Source organism: Arctopsyche grandis, chromosome 6 (genome assembly GCF_051622035.1).
Source record: "Arctopsyche grandis isolate Sample6627 chromosome 6, ASM5162203v2, whole genome shotgun sequence".
Lineage (NCBI taxonomy): Eukaryota > Metazoa > Arthropoda > Insecta > Trichoptera > Hydropsychidae > Arctopsyche > Arctopsyche grandis.
The window spans coordinates 34,321,565-34,337,750 of record NC_135360.1 but is presented as its reverse complement, the minus strand read 5'-3'; the positions used below and the strand labels follow the sequence as shown (position 1 = coordinate 34,337,750).

At 34.8% G+C, this 16,186-nt stretch overlaps 1 protein-coding gene across 2 annotated transcripts; it reads right to left on the bottom strand.

The window, feature by feature from the left end:
* Positions 1 to 3,469: 3,469 nt before the first annotated feature.
* On the bottom strand, positions 3,470 to 8,776 carry LOC143912869 (E3 ubiquitin-protein ligase RNF25). Of its 2 annotated transcripts, none has more exons than XM_077432306.1 (6): positions 8,582 to 8,776; positions 7,142 to 7,448; positions 6,858 to 7,076; positions 6,545 to 6,784; positions 5,907 to 6,426; positions 3,470 to 4,266 (listed from the first exon to the last, which is right to left on the bottom strand). In XM_077432306.1, the coding sequence occupies exons 1-5, from the start codon at positions 8,602 to 8,604 to the stop codon at positions 6,163 to 6,165; spliced, it is 1,053 nt and encodes a 350-aa protein (XP_077288432.1). In that variant the 5' UTR covers positions 8,605 to 8,776; the 3' UTR covers positions 3,470 to 4,266; positions 5,907 to 6,162. The 2 variants fall into 2 exon arrangements, with proteins under 2 accessions (XP_077288432.1, XP_077288433.1); XM_077432307.1 differs by having other exon boundaries at positions 3,576 to 4,266; positions 5,911 to 6,426; positions 8,582 to 8,739.
* Positions 8,777 to 16,186: the final 7,410 nt, after the last annotated feature.

Sequence of the window (16,186 nt, the reverse complement as noted above, 5' to 3'; positions counted from 1 at the left end):
ATATGCAGTAGTTATGTAAGAAAGAAGATAAACTAGGAAAATCATGAAAAACCTTTCGGCCTTGTTTTATCATTTCATCTGTTGTATGTATAATATACATACATATGTTATAAAGAGCTAATTAAGTCATAGTGATTTGATTTTTTCACAATAATATCTTGTCATTTGCTACTAATGTTGTTACAGCTACGATAGAGTGTTGCAGGTGGTTTCTGGCTTATTTAAAAGATTCGTTGCTGAGTGTATTAGCTATCCTATGTATGTACACTGTATCATTCATTGTCAACACTTCCTCGCCAAAAATCTGAGTGGATGATTACATATGTAGGTCGTTAGGCACATTATGTGATTCAAGCAATCAACAAAATCATAATCACTTGAATGAGAGGTTATTTGGACAGTTTTGTATTGAAATTGATCGAATAGGAGTCAGTGAGAAGATCGAATAGGAGTCAGTGCTGGAGATTTTCAAAAACAAAGATGGTGCATTACGAGTTACCTTGATTGATTCCAAAAATGAGAGACTGCCTAACACATACATACATATATAGATGAATTAAATTTTATGGAAACAAAAAGAGTTATTTTTGTGTTCATGGCCTAACTGATTTTGTACGTGAGGGGAATTCAGCCAATTTCCTAATTTAAAAACATGACAAAGACTTACTTACTCAACTATTGTTAGACTAGACTGTTAGAAGTTAGATGAGACTCTTAATTCTGAATTTAACGATTTGAAAATATTCTTAAAATAGCCATGGCCAATTGGGTACACAGCACCGAAGCTGATTCTGAGCAGCCATTGATAAAGTACGAATGGGAAATTTAGTTAGACATGGCACGTGGAGAAGAAGATTGGGTACTGGACCCTTTTTCAAGTTAGAGATTCGCAAAAGAATCTTTAACGGTACATTACAACGTAACGTTACTGATAGTATTAACTCACAAACGAGGAATTTAAATTTAAATTTAAAAAAAAAAATGGGTACTAGTAGTTCTAGCTGCAAAAGCAGATACCAACTTACACACATTCATTACATACTTTAGTTCAAAATATTTTAATTCCATTTCTTTCGTCGTATTTAGTGAAAAACGTGGATTAAGTGTTAAACCACTGCAAATAGCTAATTGTGGAGATTGAATGTTTCTGACCAACACTAGTCTTCGCTTTCATCATGTCTGAGGGTCGTGACTTTCCTGTCTTGTAATATCCATAAACTTGACACTCTCGACACTCCAAAGCTCGCAGTTTTCGACAACCGTTTTCCCAATGGTACTCCTGACCTGGTCAATCCATCTTGTTGGAGTTCATCCTCTTTTCATGTTTCCCTCAACGCTTCCCAGAACGACCAATTTTTCCAGACTGTCCTGGTATAACCTCGCGATGCGTCCAAAGAACTGGAGGATACGCCTAAAACATACGGAAGATAGCCCATCATCAACCCTCATCTCTTGCAAGATCGAAGCATCGATTCTTCTTGCTGTCCAGGGGATTCTAAACATCCCCTTCTCCTTCACCAAATCTCTAACGCGTCTATTCCCTGCCCTTCTCGAGCTCGTACCGTCCATGTCTCCACTTCGTATACTTCGGAAAGACCAAAACTCGGACCAGACGCATTTTCGTAGACATGGTGAAGCCTGGATCCTTCCAAATTTTACTCAGCTTCGACATTACGCCTATCTCACCTTCAGTCATCTGATAGGATTGACCTGTGATAAATGAACTCGTGCACAAACCCAAGATCAGATAAGAGCATCCGTCCTCACGAGTCCATCCACTATCATAATCTTTGCTTTCGCTCTGTTCATCTCGAGTCCAATTATTTTGCTTCCAACATTAGTAAATTGACTTAGTTAGTGCATCAGTGGTATCAGTGCGTCTAATGTATTTAGAAGAATATTTGTCTTTAAACCTGCAATCAATCACGAGGATGGGGCTCATCCAAAGAAACGCATCGAAATTTTACAATCATACTAGCTGTATGATTGTAACATCACATCGTAACCTGCATGGTCTTGTGAATCGACTTACAAAACATATAACAATGAATGAATATAAAAAATATATGAATGCATATAAAAAACTGACACTGTTACTGATACATATATCTGTTTGTTCACTTAAATAAGGTAGATTTCTACACATGTGGAGCAGTCAAATCTATTGGATTCGGAAGTGTTGATTGAAAATATCAAAATATATGTATTCAATCAATTTTATTTATTTATTAATAAATTGTTACACATTATGAGTTTAAACTGTGTATCGAGGGTGTTGCTCGAAGAACGAACATAATTTTATATATGTACACAATTAATATATAAATTACAAGCAATAATAAATAAAGCATAAGTACAATATTTAAAGAAAATGCGAAGAATGTGCATCCTATGTAATATACGCAGCGCGCAGCAATCAATTGATCATCGATTAGATACAAATTAAATAAATATCTAACAAAAAAATTGTAATTAGAATATCGATGCAATCATTTTCACAACCATTAGACTCAATAAATAATCTTTTATGTTTTAAAAATTAAAAATAATTACAATATTACAAACTAAATGTGTTCACAAGCGCGGCGACGACGACGACGGTTGCAAAAATAAAAACGTATAATGACAATAATATACATATATACAAAAACACTTATATAATAATAATAATATTGAAAAAATACAAAATAAATTGTACATACTGCAGTAACGTGTAAATTCAATAAAATATTTATAATGGTGTGATTTTATTTATGTTTACTCTTTAAAACAATATTTGATGAAACATGCGATACAAAAGTGACAATCGATAAAAAATTGTCGGTTTCAAAAGCGAAAAAACAAATGTTACGTTTCGACATACATATATGTATATAATAATAAATATAATAATAATGCAAACACATTCATTTACATATATGTATTTTTATAATATTAATTCTAAACGTTTAATGAATCGTTATAGATTAATATCAATAAGTATGACAAATATTTTATTGGTAAATATTTGCTAAAGTTTTAACTCTAGCAATGACTAGGAATGTATCAGACAGCAATTTTATAATATAGAGTTATAAAGTATTGATAAAAATCCAATACGGAGCACCAGGTCGTATAATAATCATAATACATATAATCACGCTACACATCTGTACATATGTATATGGATGTACTTACACAAGTTATTCAGTTTTATGTGCATACATACATATACATATACAATGTGATCGATCGTGCAATAGGGAAATACATATCCAACTATATAAAATGGATATTGATTGAACGGAAACTGTTAAAATTAATTATTGTACATATACACAATGCATACGATACGATTGGAGAAAGTGCAACCCCTTGTGCAAAATGCACTGGACGTATCACTGCATTATACTCGCTTCACTCAATCTCTCTATAGTAAATGATTGGTGCCACTTTAGTATGCAATGCGACTATTTTTATTTATTTATTTGTATCGTAGCAACGACCTGTTTATTATAATTTTTGATTTTTATAGGGCCAACCTTAACTTAACCTAACCTAACTTGACCCTTACATAAATAGGTGTTGATATCTTTTTTTTTTAAGTTTTATTTCTTCATATAACATATCTTAGCAGCCAACACCTATTTATTTAAGGGTCAGGTTAAGTTAAGTTAGGGTTGACCCTATTATTTTAAGATTAGGTTGTTAGGGTCGGTATGATTCAGTCTTATTGTCACACGCGAGAACTGAGACCGCACATTAAAGTAAAAACGAGAAGGTAGATTGCATACTAAAGTAGATATGTGAAAGCATGATTTACCCAAAAGTTTTCCCATTGTGTGCCACTTAGCTCAAATCTTAATGCCAAAAGGATGGAAACATATTTCATTTATTCATTTATAGATTAACCAAACAATAATAAATCAAATCTTCGTATGCATTTATAGTTAAAAAGATGTTATTATTTTTCACTACTTTCTTAAAAGAAGTACTTGAAATCGCTCACACACAGCGGTTAGTAATAGCATAAGATTATGCATCTTTCGGATACATTTCGAGACTGCATTGTGCACATTGTAAGTCAACTTTTTATTCTAGCTATCGACGTAATATGTATGTACATATACATACATAGAAAGCTTGCATATTTAAAAGTCCAATATTTTCGATTGGCTCGCTGAGCTGTCTGATCACTGCGTTTACAAATCGTCCACATCAAACTTAAATATACGTACAAAATTACGAATGTGGCATTTTCATCACCGACATACATACATACATACACTACCGTCCATATGTTTAAGACCAAACCTATAACTCGATTTCTAATGTCCATTAAAATAATTTAGCGTAAAATAGTTCAAAGAAATGGGTATCATTTGTTTCCCTACACCCTTGGATTTAATTTGAGCAAAAAAAAGCAGGGATTATCCCATTGGTTTGTTGTTTTTTTTATATAAGGGTTCAAAATGGGCTCAAAGACACCGCGTGACGAATCGACACATGTTGCAATTCGACAACTCTACTATACGCAGTTTATGTTACGAACTTTTTTTGTTATTTTATCCTGCTGATATGACATCGAAACAGTTCAAAATAATAAACCCTAAATGAATTTGGTTCAGTTTAATCTGACCAGTCAGACTTTGAAGTCGTATTAGCGAAAAATTTATAATACATAAAGAGGACAAAAATTTTTGAAGAAATATGGGAAAAAATAAAAATCTCACCATGGAAACTCGAGGAGCCATTATTGCTCTTTACAAACAGCAAAAAACCCAACGATATATCGCCGAAAATCTGAATATTTCGAAGACTGCAGTACAACAGACGATAAAAAAATTCCAAAATTCTAACAACATTATGGATTTATCAAAATCAGGACGTCCCAGAATCACAACACAAGCATTGGATCAACAAATTATATTATTGAGCAAGCGAAATAGAAGGATAACGGCACCAAAAATCGCCTCTGACATAGAAAAGACAGCCTTCAAAAAAGTATCGGTCACCACGGTTAAACGTCGGCTGATGGAAGTGAAGCTGGGAGGGCGCATAGCAGTAAGAAAACCATTATTAAGAAGAAATAATAAAGCGAAAAGACTAGCTTGGGCTCTTCAGCATCGTAATTGGTCAATTGAAGATTGGTCAAAAGTGATTTGGTCCGATGAATCGAAGTTTGAATTGTTCGGTTCGAAAAGACGAGTTTACGTCCGGCGCACTCCCCAAGAAAAAATGATGCCAGACTGTGTGCTGCCAACAATCAAGCATGGTGGTGGATCCATAATGATATGGGGATGTTTCTCAAGAGCTGGAGTTGGGAATTTAATCAAAATTAATGGAATTTTAAAAAAAGAAGGGTATTTGAAAATTTTAAAAGAACAAGTTTTGCCGTGCGGCCGGAACTTATGTGGGCATGATTTTATATTCCAACAAGATAATGACCCAAAACATAAATCAAAGCTATGCATGGACTTCTTACAACAAGAAGAAGAAAAAAATAATTTAAAAATCATGAACTGGCCTCCTCAATCCCCCGATTTAAACCCAATAGAACTTTTGTGGGACGAATTGGACAGACGAACCAGAATCCATCGCTCAACATCCATAAATAAGTTTTGGAATCATCTACAGGAAAGTTGGAAGTCCATACCTCACATCACACTTCAAAATTTAATAAATAGAATGCCGAGACTATGTGCAGCAGTGATTAAAAGTAAGGGTGGGTTTTTTGACGAAAGTTCAGTTTGACGTTTTTATTTTTTTATAATTTTATGTTTATTAATTGTTGTAATATCTTTATTTATTTTAATAAATGCGTATTTTTTGAACATAACTGAGTTTATATTTCTTAAATTGGTCCAAAATTGTGTAAAATATGCTCCAAAAACACTTTGGTCTTAAACATATGGACGGTAGTGTACATACGTATGTACCTATGTATGCATGTATGTACTTAGATAGTCCCAAAATCATTTGATATACAATCAGTCGTTAATTATAACAGGGATATTTATTACATATCAAAATTGATTAATACAATATATAATAATATTAAAAACAGGGGTTGGAGGTGGGGTTGGATATACGAACGAGAGGCCCCATAATGGATTTCGACCGAATACGAGACGTCTGCTAAGTGACGACAGACACGACGGCTAGATTCTCGGGAAGCCATCGTCATCTAGTGGCAGATGTGCAGAATTGTGATCCGTTCACGGAGCGTCCGCGTCCTTGATTGTTACTGCTGTTGTTGTGATTGTTATTTCTGCGATTACCGAAGCCCCTGTTGCGATTGTATCCACGGAATGGACCTCTGTACGCTCCCCGTTGACTCTGAGGACTGGACGAAGTCGAGCCTCGACCCTCGTCGTTTTCTAATGGTGGGACCTCACCGTTCACCTCTTCCAATTCTTCTGGACTGTTGGACGACAGCGCGTCAGCCTACAACAGAATAATACGATATCAAACCTACCCAAATTCGATACTAATCATTTCAAATTGAACGACAGCAATTTGCACAGACATAACAACACTCAATTCTCAAGTGACTAATACTAACTGAAGATGCGGCTCCTTCTTCACCGGTGAGTAGTAAAAGTTTCGACCGGTTGGCTTTAAGGTCTATGATACCGCCCCGGCTCTGTTGGTGCTGATATAATGTTGCCATACGTTCTTGGAGATCTCGTAGTTCGCTAGTTAATTCAAAATTACGAGCTTCGGAAAGCTCTCGTGGCGGTGGAGCACCTCCCAAAGATGTCGCATCACAATTGATAGGTTCACGGCACACGGGACAAGTCGGCTAACATAAACAAAACATCTGAATAAACATTCATCTTAGAATAATATAAAAAATTCATAGCTGAAACACATACTTGGTACGGTTGAGCTTGTTGTTTTTGCCACAGAGGCAATTTTTCCAATTCTTCAATATAATTTCTCTCGCCGGCAACCAAGTGACTAGATAAGCAGTGACTGTGAAAGTGATGATAGCACTGAGTCTTCGTGAATGCGTCTCCAGCGAGGAAACTGTACAGACAAATTACACACTGTCCACTGGGAAGGTTGCTGTTGGTTAAATTTTCACGGATCAGCTGTAAATTCAAATGAAATTTTACAAAATGCCGCAATTGGACGTCAATGCCGTACCTCAACTTACCTCAATCAATTCAAAAACGACAGGTTGGCCCAAACAGTCTAATAATTTGTCTTGAATTTGTGCGTTAATAGTATCCAAGACAGAGTCGTCCAACCCTCGAGGATTCCTCAGCTTCACGTTGGGACTCGTGTCTGGATAATTTGACGTCAACAAGACTTCCAAAGTGACACAGACATATTGTTGATCAGTGTCATCTCCTGTGGATGGATGAACGACTGTTTCGATCACAGTCGGAATTGAATTCTTACGGTGAATGATAACATCGTCTATGAGTATCGCTTCTAGAGCTTCAATTTCGTCAGTAACCCTGAAATAATTTAAATTGATAATTAAACGCACTTAAATCTCAATACATATGTACTTGAAGCCGAAATGCATCTATTATACATATGTAAATGTATCGAAAAATCGTGATTCCAAAGCTGATGCCTTTTTAAAATTCGATAAAATATACACTTTACATCGTATATGTATATTGACAACCAATAAACTTGATTTTGAGGATGTGAAAGAAAGCGATTTGTTTAATTCGCTAGATGATAACCCTTTCTGATTTAGATTTGATTGATTGGTGAATTGGTGATGTGTCAATTTATTTATCCAAATTACAAATAACAGTAGTATACATTAAGTTACATACAATTGTATAATACATAAACCGTGTGGCGTATGTCCGTACAAGTTAATAATGTCAAATATAATCAGTCTAGAGCGGTGGTCGGCAAATCTTTGAATGACCAGGTAAATCAGGTTCAGAGTGGATAAAAGTAGAAATAAAAAATTAACGAAATCAATGAGCAAATATTTTTAATTTACGTTATAATCGACGGTGGCTTTCTTGATTTTGAATTTATCCAATTGTGATAGATTTGTGTATTTAGATTTCAGTACCTTTGCGATTGAATAGAATCTATTGTAAGTCTGCATCGCATACTATCTAATAATCTGGTTTACAATGTTTGATTACCAATATTTTGATAACAAAAATACGATAATTGTTTATAGAGGTGTGCGAGTTATTGTTTGTGATTGTATAACTAGTTGCAGATGATCAAAGTCGTAGTAATGAAACCGAATGCGAGTGTATATATTTGTAAGGCGTCTTTGTTGTCTACATTTGCAAAGTTCAAAAGCCTCAAAAATACGTATCGATTTTCCGATTCGAATAAACATGGCCATATAAACATGGACGTTTTGACCAATCGCTGGTAGTATGATGGTCAACAATTTAGCGCAATGCTCTTCAGGACACTGGACGAATACGAGACAGAACATAAATACATATCTGTAGAGATATGGAGATAGAGATAGAAGTGGAGAGAGAGAGAGAAGTTTGAAGAAGTTTTGAGAATGGCAGAGTGAATTGATAATGGGGTAGGTGTAGGTGTTTCTGATGTGCGATGGGGATGTGAGATGGACGAGTGTGGAATATTGGGTAACCTCTCGTCCGGAACAGATGCCATGATGTGGAGCGCCACCTGACAGCGATGATGACGACGAAGACAACGAAGACAACGAAGAGAACGAAGAGAACGAAGAGAACGACAGCAGCCAGCCGGTATCGATCTGCCAATACCAATCTATCTGCCGACTGCCACGGGGGGGCCCCCACAGCGCCGTTAACGGCCATAGCCCACAAAAATGTTATAATAATAGAAGTGGTTTTATTTTATTTTTATTTTTTATTTTATTAATTGAAAAATCAACAGACAGGATGTACATAGATATGTATAAAAAACAAATAGTAAATAAATAATATATGTAACATCCGAGTCCAATAATAGATTTTTACAAAAATGAAAAAGATAAATATGAGGAAAACAAATTAAAAAGTAAATAATAAAGGCATGACAAAATATGTAGAACATTGCATAATTAAACTATAGTATTAAATTATTTGGAAAAGGTTTAAAATCTAATCTATAATTTGGAAAGAGACTTTGTATATATGTATGTATGTATGTATCCTTGGTCGTCGTCGTCGTCCGTAGATCGGTGACGTCATCGAACACGTGATTCGATTTTTTTTTTTTCGATCCATGGGCGCCGATTTGTTTTTTTCGATTCAATGGATTCACCCCCGCGGGGGCGCAAGGCGAGTAGTTTCATGGGGCCCCGAAGGGGGCCCAGGGGGGCGCAGCCTCATGGGGCGCAGCCCCATGGGGCCCAAAAGGGGGCGCAGCTTTATGGGGCACAGCCTTATTGGCCGCAGCCTTATGGGGCGCAACCTTATGGGGCGCAGTCTTATGGGGCGCAGCCTTATGGAGCGCAGCCTTATGGGGCGCCGCCTTATGAAGCTTAGCCGCATGGGGCCCCGAAGGGGGCGCAGCCTCACGGGGCGCAGCCCCATGGGGCCCCAAAGGGGGCGCATAGAATATAAGAAGAAATTGAAATTTACAAATATAAAACAAATGAAAAAGGTAAATACAAAATAAATAAATGAAAAGGAAAAGAATGAAAGCTATAATATGATTAAATAGCACATTACATAACTAAACTAAAGTATAAAAATATTGAAAATATTGGAAAAATAGTATAGGAGAAGAAATGAAACAATCGGTCAAGATTCTCTTGATGTTAGACCTGAATTTATGTAGGGAAATACCAAATAGATCAACCTCATTCAGCTCTCCGTTAAACATACGATAAACGCGCTGCAGATAAAAATATTTTTGGGAATTAGTATTGAAAGGATCAAGTGAAAAGAGTGCAACGCGTCTAGAGTACCGAACTGGGATTCTAAAATTAACCTTATTCAGTAAATCAGAACAATCATGGAAACCATTTATGAGCTTAAAGAAGAATAAAGCATCAGTGTGTCGTCGCCTGACAGAAAGATTGTTAAAAGAAAGGATTTTTAAAATGTCGGAAACAGTAGAATGGGTATAGGTAAGAAAAAGGTAGCGTAAGGATTTAATAAATTTAAGTTGAACTTTCTCAATACAATTAATATGGGATAAATAAAAAGGTGACCAGATAGGCGTTATATTGATAGATATTTTAGGCGTTATATTGTTGTCAAGTGACGATTGTCCACAGACATTCCTAAATAAGTTTAGCATCAGTCGTATTTGATGCTTGGTGCTCGACGTATATCCGATAAAAACTTATTTATTTGTTTATATTACCGCAAGATGGGCAAGAATCGTTAAAAATTGCACAATGCATTCAAAAACACAAAATAAACAACGTGGGATATATTTTTATAATTAAATTGATCTGATTGTATTCCGTGCGTTGTAGCGTAGTTATGGATTGGATGGTTTGTTTGGATTACCTACAATTTTTCCCTGCGCTGCAAACGATTGCAAACCAAGCGGGCGCATGCTCATTTCATACTTTTGTCTCGGCTTTTGCCATTTTAAACTTGCCAGAAAGATCCAACTCAATTTTAAGAATTGCCAATCATCAATGTACCCGCATGTACCGCATGCCCATGCGGCATGGTAGTTTCGCGCCTGGTACATAGCCAGCAGAATAGACTAGTGGTTATCATAGTTTGTTTAGTTATGAATTATTTAAGAATTTTTTATGTCATGTTTATTTATTTGTCTTTTCTTTATTTAATAATAATAATAATAATAATAATACCTTTTATTCCAGACGATGAGGAGAATAGTGCAATCCCCAACGCCCATATAAATAATATATAGATAATAAAAAAAAAAGTATTGAAAAATAGTAAACAAAAAATAAATAAATAAATACATAAGTAAATATATAAATATTACTGATAATAAATAATAATAATAAATAATAATAATTTTATGTCTATTCAAGGCGGTCGGTGTAGCAGTTCCATCCATCGAACATACAATGAAGAATGCAAATGAGAAGATGCAGCAGCAAGAAGACAATTAGGCGATAAAAATATACGAAGACGTAGAGAGGCCGCTCTCATCCTGAGAATGGCTTCAAAATGGGGCACATGCCCTTCTACAAACATTTGCGACGCGCTACAGCTCCTAGGTAACCCGAAAAGAGCACGGTAACAGTTGTTGTATTGTACCTTTATCTTCCTCATCGTCTCCCGCTTGTATCTGGTCCATAATTCACCAGTATAGAGGCTAGTACAAAAGGACATAAATGATTGTCTCTTAACCTCTACACTGGAGTGGAAAAATCGTCTAGCCAGCATATTTGCCCTTACACAAATGGCTCTTCTTTGTCTTTCGATGTCACGGTCATCAGATAGATCCTCCGTCAGCAAGTGTCCCAGATACTTGACTTCCCTAACAGTTTCAAGATTACGCTCATCTAAAATAATGTTGGGGACGAAATGAGGACCTCGACCGTATCGGAAAATCAATACCATGGATTTACTCGTATTATACCGCATATTATGTTCTGCAGCATAACTCGAGCAAACTTCCAGGAGGCGATTCAGAGCTGACGGAGAAGGCGCCAAGATCACCATGTCATCCGCATAGCTGATGTGGTTACTGCATATTCCTCCTATGTGGCAACCAACTCCAGTCTGTCGAAGGCGATGTGAAAGTTCATCCATGTAAAGGTTGAATAAGCCAGGAGACATTGACCCACCCTGTCTAACCCCGCACTTCAAAGAAGCGGGATCAGAGTATGAATTCCCCCAGCGTACATGGCTGAACTGATTCCGGTGCCAGGATGCTAAAAACCTCACGATTTGACTTGGAGCTCCCCTTTTTAACAGTTTGGACCAAAGTAGATCATGATCCACTCGATCGAAGGCCTTGGATAAGTCTAGAAAACAGGCGTATACGGAAGTTTTTCGCGATGTATAAAAATCCACTACCTGTTTTAAGTGTAGATGGCCATATTTAAGTATTTTTAATTGTAAAATTTCATGTACTTTTTTCCTTTTGTTCTTTCTTAATCTTTTAGCACACTCGTCGCTTTGGAGCAATCTGTTAGACGAGTGTGCTTGATTAATTGATGATGTATAATAAAATAAAATAAAAATATAATGCTTTGAACAGAGTGATCATGGGTTCAAATCCAACTGGTTTCTGCTGGCCAGACCTTGGATTTCTGACTCCAGGTCGATCGTTTCCTATCAAAGTTGGCCAATTTATCTGATTTTCATTGAAACGGTTCCAACAAAATGTCAACCTTACTCATTTCACTGAATTGTATAAAATGCTGCAAATTTACAAATTTGACCATAAATGTATATGTAGATGTTAATTGATATATATTTACTGAATAACTTAAAATGCTGCAAATTTAAAAATTTGACCATAAATGTCTCTGTGGATATTAATTGATATGTATTTAGTATGTACTTTGTATAATACTAATAATATTTGTATCAAATGTACAATGATTCCGGCCAGGGATGCGCATTGGGGTTACCTGTCAGGCCTTCTTGGTATAAATTAAAGATAAAAATAAAAATAAAAATAAAATACATACATACATATGTAAATAATGTTGTGGGCTGGGCACATCGGAATTTCTTTTTTACTATAGATTGTAACACAAGGAAAAGGTGCTGTATTACGCATACTATAACAAGAAAACTCATAAATATCTGAGATGTACCAAAGGCACATACATATGTAATTACGTTAAAATTAGGGCTGTGGAATCGGTGTCGGAGTTGTGGATTTTTGGTTGAAATCTTAGTCGTATTTATTTAATTTTGATCGCATTTATTTATTTTGACCATGTATAATACATATGTACATACAGTTAATATTTAATTACTGACTAATGGTTTGCGACGAGAATGACGAGGTTCGCTGTTAGTTGTTACCGGCACAAAAAAGGTGCCTTAAATCTCCTGTAGATGGACATACATAGAGGAGAATATTGCTATAGTGGACTTGGGGGGGCACAATCCAGAGATGTGGTTCCATTAGGATAAAATCAATATAGTGCACTGATTACGTAGCCCGTCAGAGTATGGTTCTTCTGATGATTGAATAGCATCACGATTTTTCAATGTCCGATTATTGCCCTTACCTGATTTGATCGTCACCAATTGAAAACCAATATCCATTCAACGGCTGAAGACTGGCATTTCGCATTAGAGACGATACTAAGATAAAAAAATAATAAAAAATAAGAAACGCCAAAACCTGAAATTCTCATAAAAGTATGTTCGAATTAACGTACAGGTTGATGTTGAAATTACGAACGGTGTGAAACTAATATAAAATTATAAATGATTATTATAAATGAAAAATGATTTCCAGGCCTTGCTAAAAATTTAAAATTTCGTTGATCGCGTTATTACGCAGCATATCAACATAACACATACTCGATCCAAGCATATCAATTTAATCACTTAATAATCATAATTATTTAATCACTCCTCGATTTAAAAACGTAATCCTACATGTACATTGTACATATACATATTTACATATGTACATATATACCATGTTAATTTCCACATTCAAATGTATTGTTTTATAATTATTTTTAATTTTCCTAGTAAACTACAGACATATTCCTACAATAACTAATTAGAGCGTAAGTATTACATGCTAAAAGTGAACATTATAATGAATGTATTCTGATTATATAATTCATAAAATTTGTATAAAATATATTTAAAATTACATATTATACATATCATACTACACATATATAAAAATTATGAATATCTACATATTATTGAAAAATGAATTATGCATACTGCTACTTTTACTAAGGAATGTCAATTAAACCGGTAATGCAAATCCATAAAAGCTTCGTTATACTTTCATAATAGTTCCAGTAATTTAAGCTACAGCTTTAATATTTCGTGTATTTTCCCAATTCCAATAAGTCACTTCAAAATCCAACGTTTGTACAAGCACGCTATCAACATATGTACGTATGTACATATGTATATGTTTAATGAATCTGGATACAAACATTATAGCCTATGTATGTATGTATGTACATCATCATCATCATCATCATCTACAGCAGTGGTTCTCAGGCGAAATTTTACCGTGGCCGCACAGGTGATAATAGTGGTCCCATGGAAATGTCTGGTGACCGCACCAAATTTAGTCAAATAAATTTAAGTTACAAAAAAATGGATCAATTTATTCATAAAATAAAAGAAATTTTAACATTTTGGTATCTATTTATTTAATAATGATGCAAATGGAAATTGCTCAATACTCCTTTCTTCCAGTGCAAGCCGCATTGCTGCTTCTAAGTTTGCGTCTGTCAGCTGGTTTCTAAATTTGTTTTTAATAAAGTGCATTACACTGAATGATCTTTCGCAATATACGGTAGTGGGAAAAATAGACAATATTAATAAAGCAATTGTTGCCAAATCTTTATATTGGTTTGTTTCATTGTCAACGTATATTTCCAACCAAAATTTTTGAACCGAAATGTTATTAAAATGGTTATTAAGTACTTGATCATGACTAATTTCTAATAATGCATATTTTACGTTAGCCCAGTTAATTAATCTCAGTACTGAAAATTATTTTAATCTATTTTGTAGTACTATGAAATTTTCATTTGTCATCATAATAAAAGGGGAAGATACAAAAGAAAGTTTAAAAAAAATTCAATTCTTCGAACCTTTTATCAAGTTCCAGATTCAGAGATTTAAGACACTCTATTATTATAAGTTTTAATTTTAATTTTGAAGTTGTGTCTGTCATCTTATCTATCAAATCACTAACAGAAGATAAAATTGAAAAATTATCATTTTCAACTTCCGTCACAAGGCTTTTCGCTATATTTTTTAGTTTGTCAATGATGTCTCTATTATTGTTAAGTTAATTTTTTTGTAGTTTTTAAAATATATATTTTTTTTAAATATTAGTATTATTTACTATTAAGTCGCTGGTGGCCGCAGTAAAATCCACTGGTGGCCGCACTTGAGAACCACTGATCTACAGCCACTCACTGCTGGATGAAGGCCTCTCCAACACGCTTCCACTCGTCTCTGTTTTGCGCAACTCTCATCCATCTCACCTCACAAATTTTCCTAATTTCGTCTACCCATCTTCCCTGCGGTCTTCCTTTTACCCTTTCCGCTCGGGTACCATTCGAGCACTTCTTTTGTCCACCTTTCATCCATTTTTCTAGCCACGTGACCCGTCCGTTGCCATTTCAATCTCTTTACTCTATCTAATTTGCAAGATGGTTTTGCTATTGTTAATTTCGTAGAAAAACCTCTTTTCTTGCTTTGAACACTGTTGAAACGGTGTGTTATATTTTAAGATTGCTCTAATGATTATGAATATATTGCTTAAATTAGAGGTTTCGACCACCCATTAGAAGAAATTTCTTGGAAGTCCTGACTCTGAGATAGTTTCAGTCTTTCAGATAAAGGTAGATATAGAATTTTTCCGCTTTTATAAACTGCTGTACATATGTACCTACATATATTCAATATAATATGACTCCGAACTTTTATCATTATTATCTTCATTAAGTCACAAAGTACATATGCATGTACATACATACATACATACAGGGAAATATTTATTCGTTGTCTCTCGTTGTTCTCAAGATCTAGGACCTACATATGTACATATGTATGTATGTATGTGATAGTCAAAATGCAAATCAATCGATTGTTAAATCCAGATAGACGGTTCCATACAAAATTCATAGTCCAATTTTTTTTCGAACACTTTTTTCTAGACTATTTTTTCGTTAAATGTTTTGTCATTGAACTCTTCTTTAACCCTTTAACTGTTACGATGTTTTTTAAAATCCTAACGAGAAATGCTAAAATTTATATGCTATATTTATATGCCAATTGTATATGTATAAATTGTTTCACACCCCTGACGTATTGGCGCACAGAAAGTATTCGAATTGCAGTTTTCGGCGTTTTCATAACAACGATATATCGTAGCAGTTAAAGGGTAAAAAAAGACAAATTAGAAACGTCTAGAGATAAAAACCTTCCTCAAGATTACTTAACCAAATGGAAAATAGTACAAATACAAGCATGGTGAAGTCAGCCATATTCGAAATTGGGTTTGCGTTAAAAAACTTAATTTTCTTCATAATGGAAGTATTTGTTTCTTTATGAAAAATACCAACTCATGTACATTAAATGTACGTAAGAATCAACGTACATGTGTATGTACG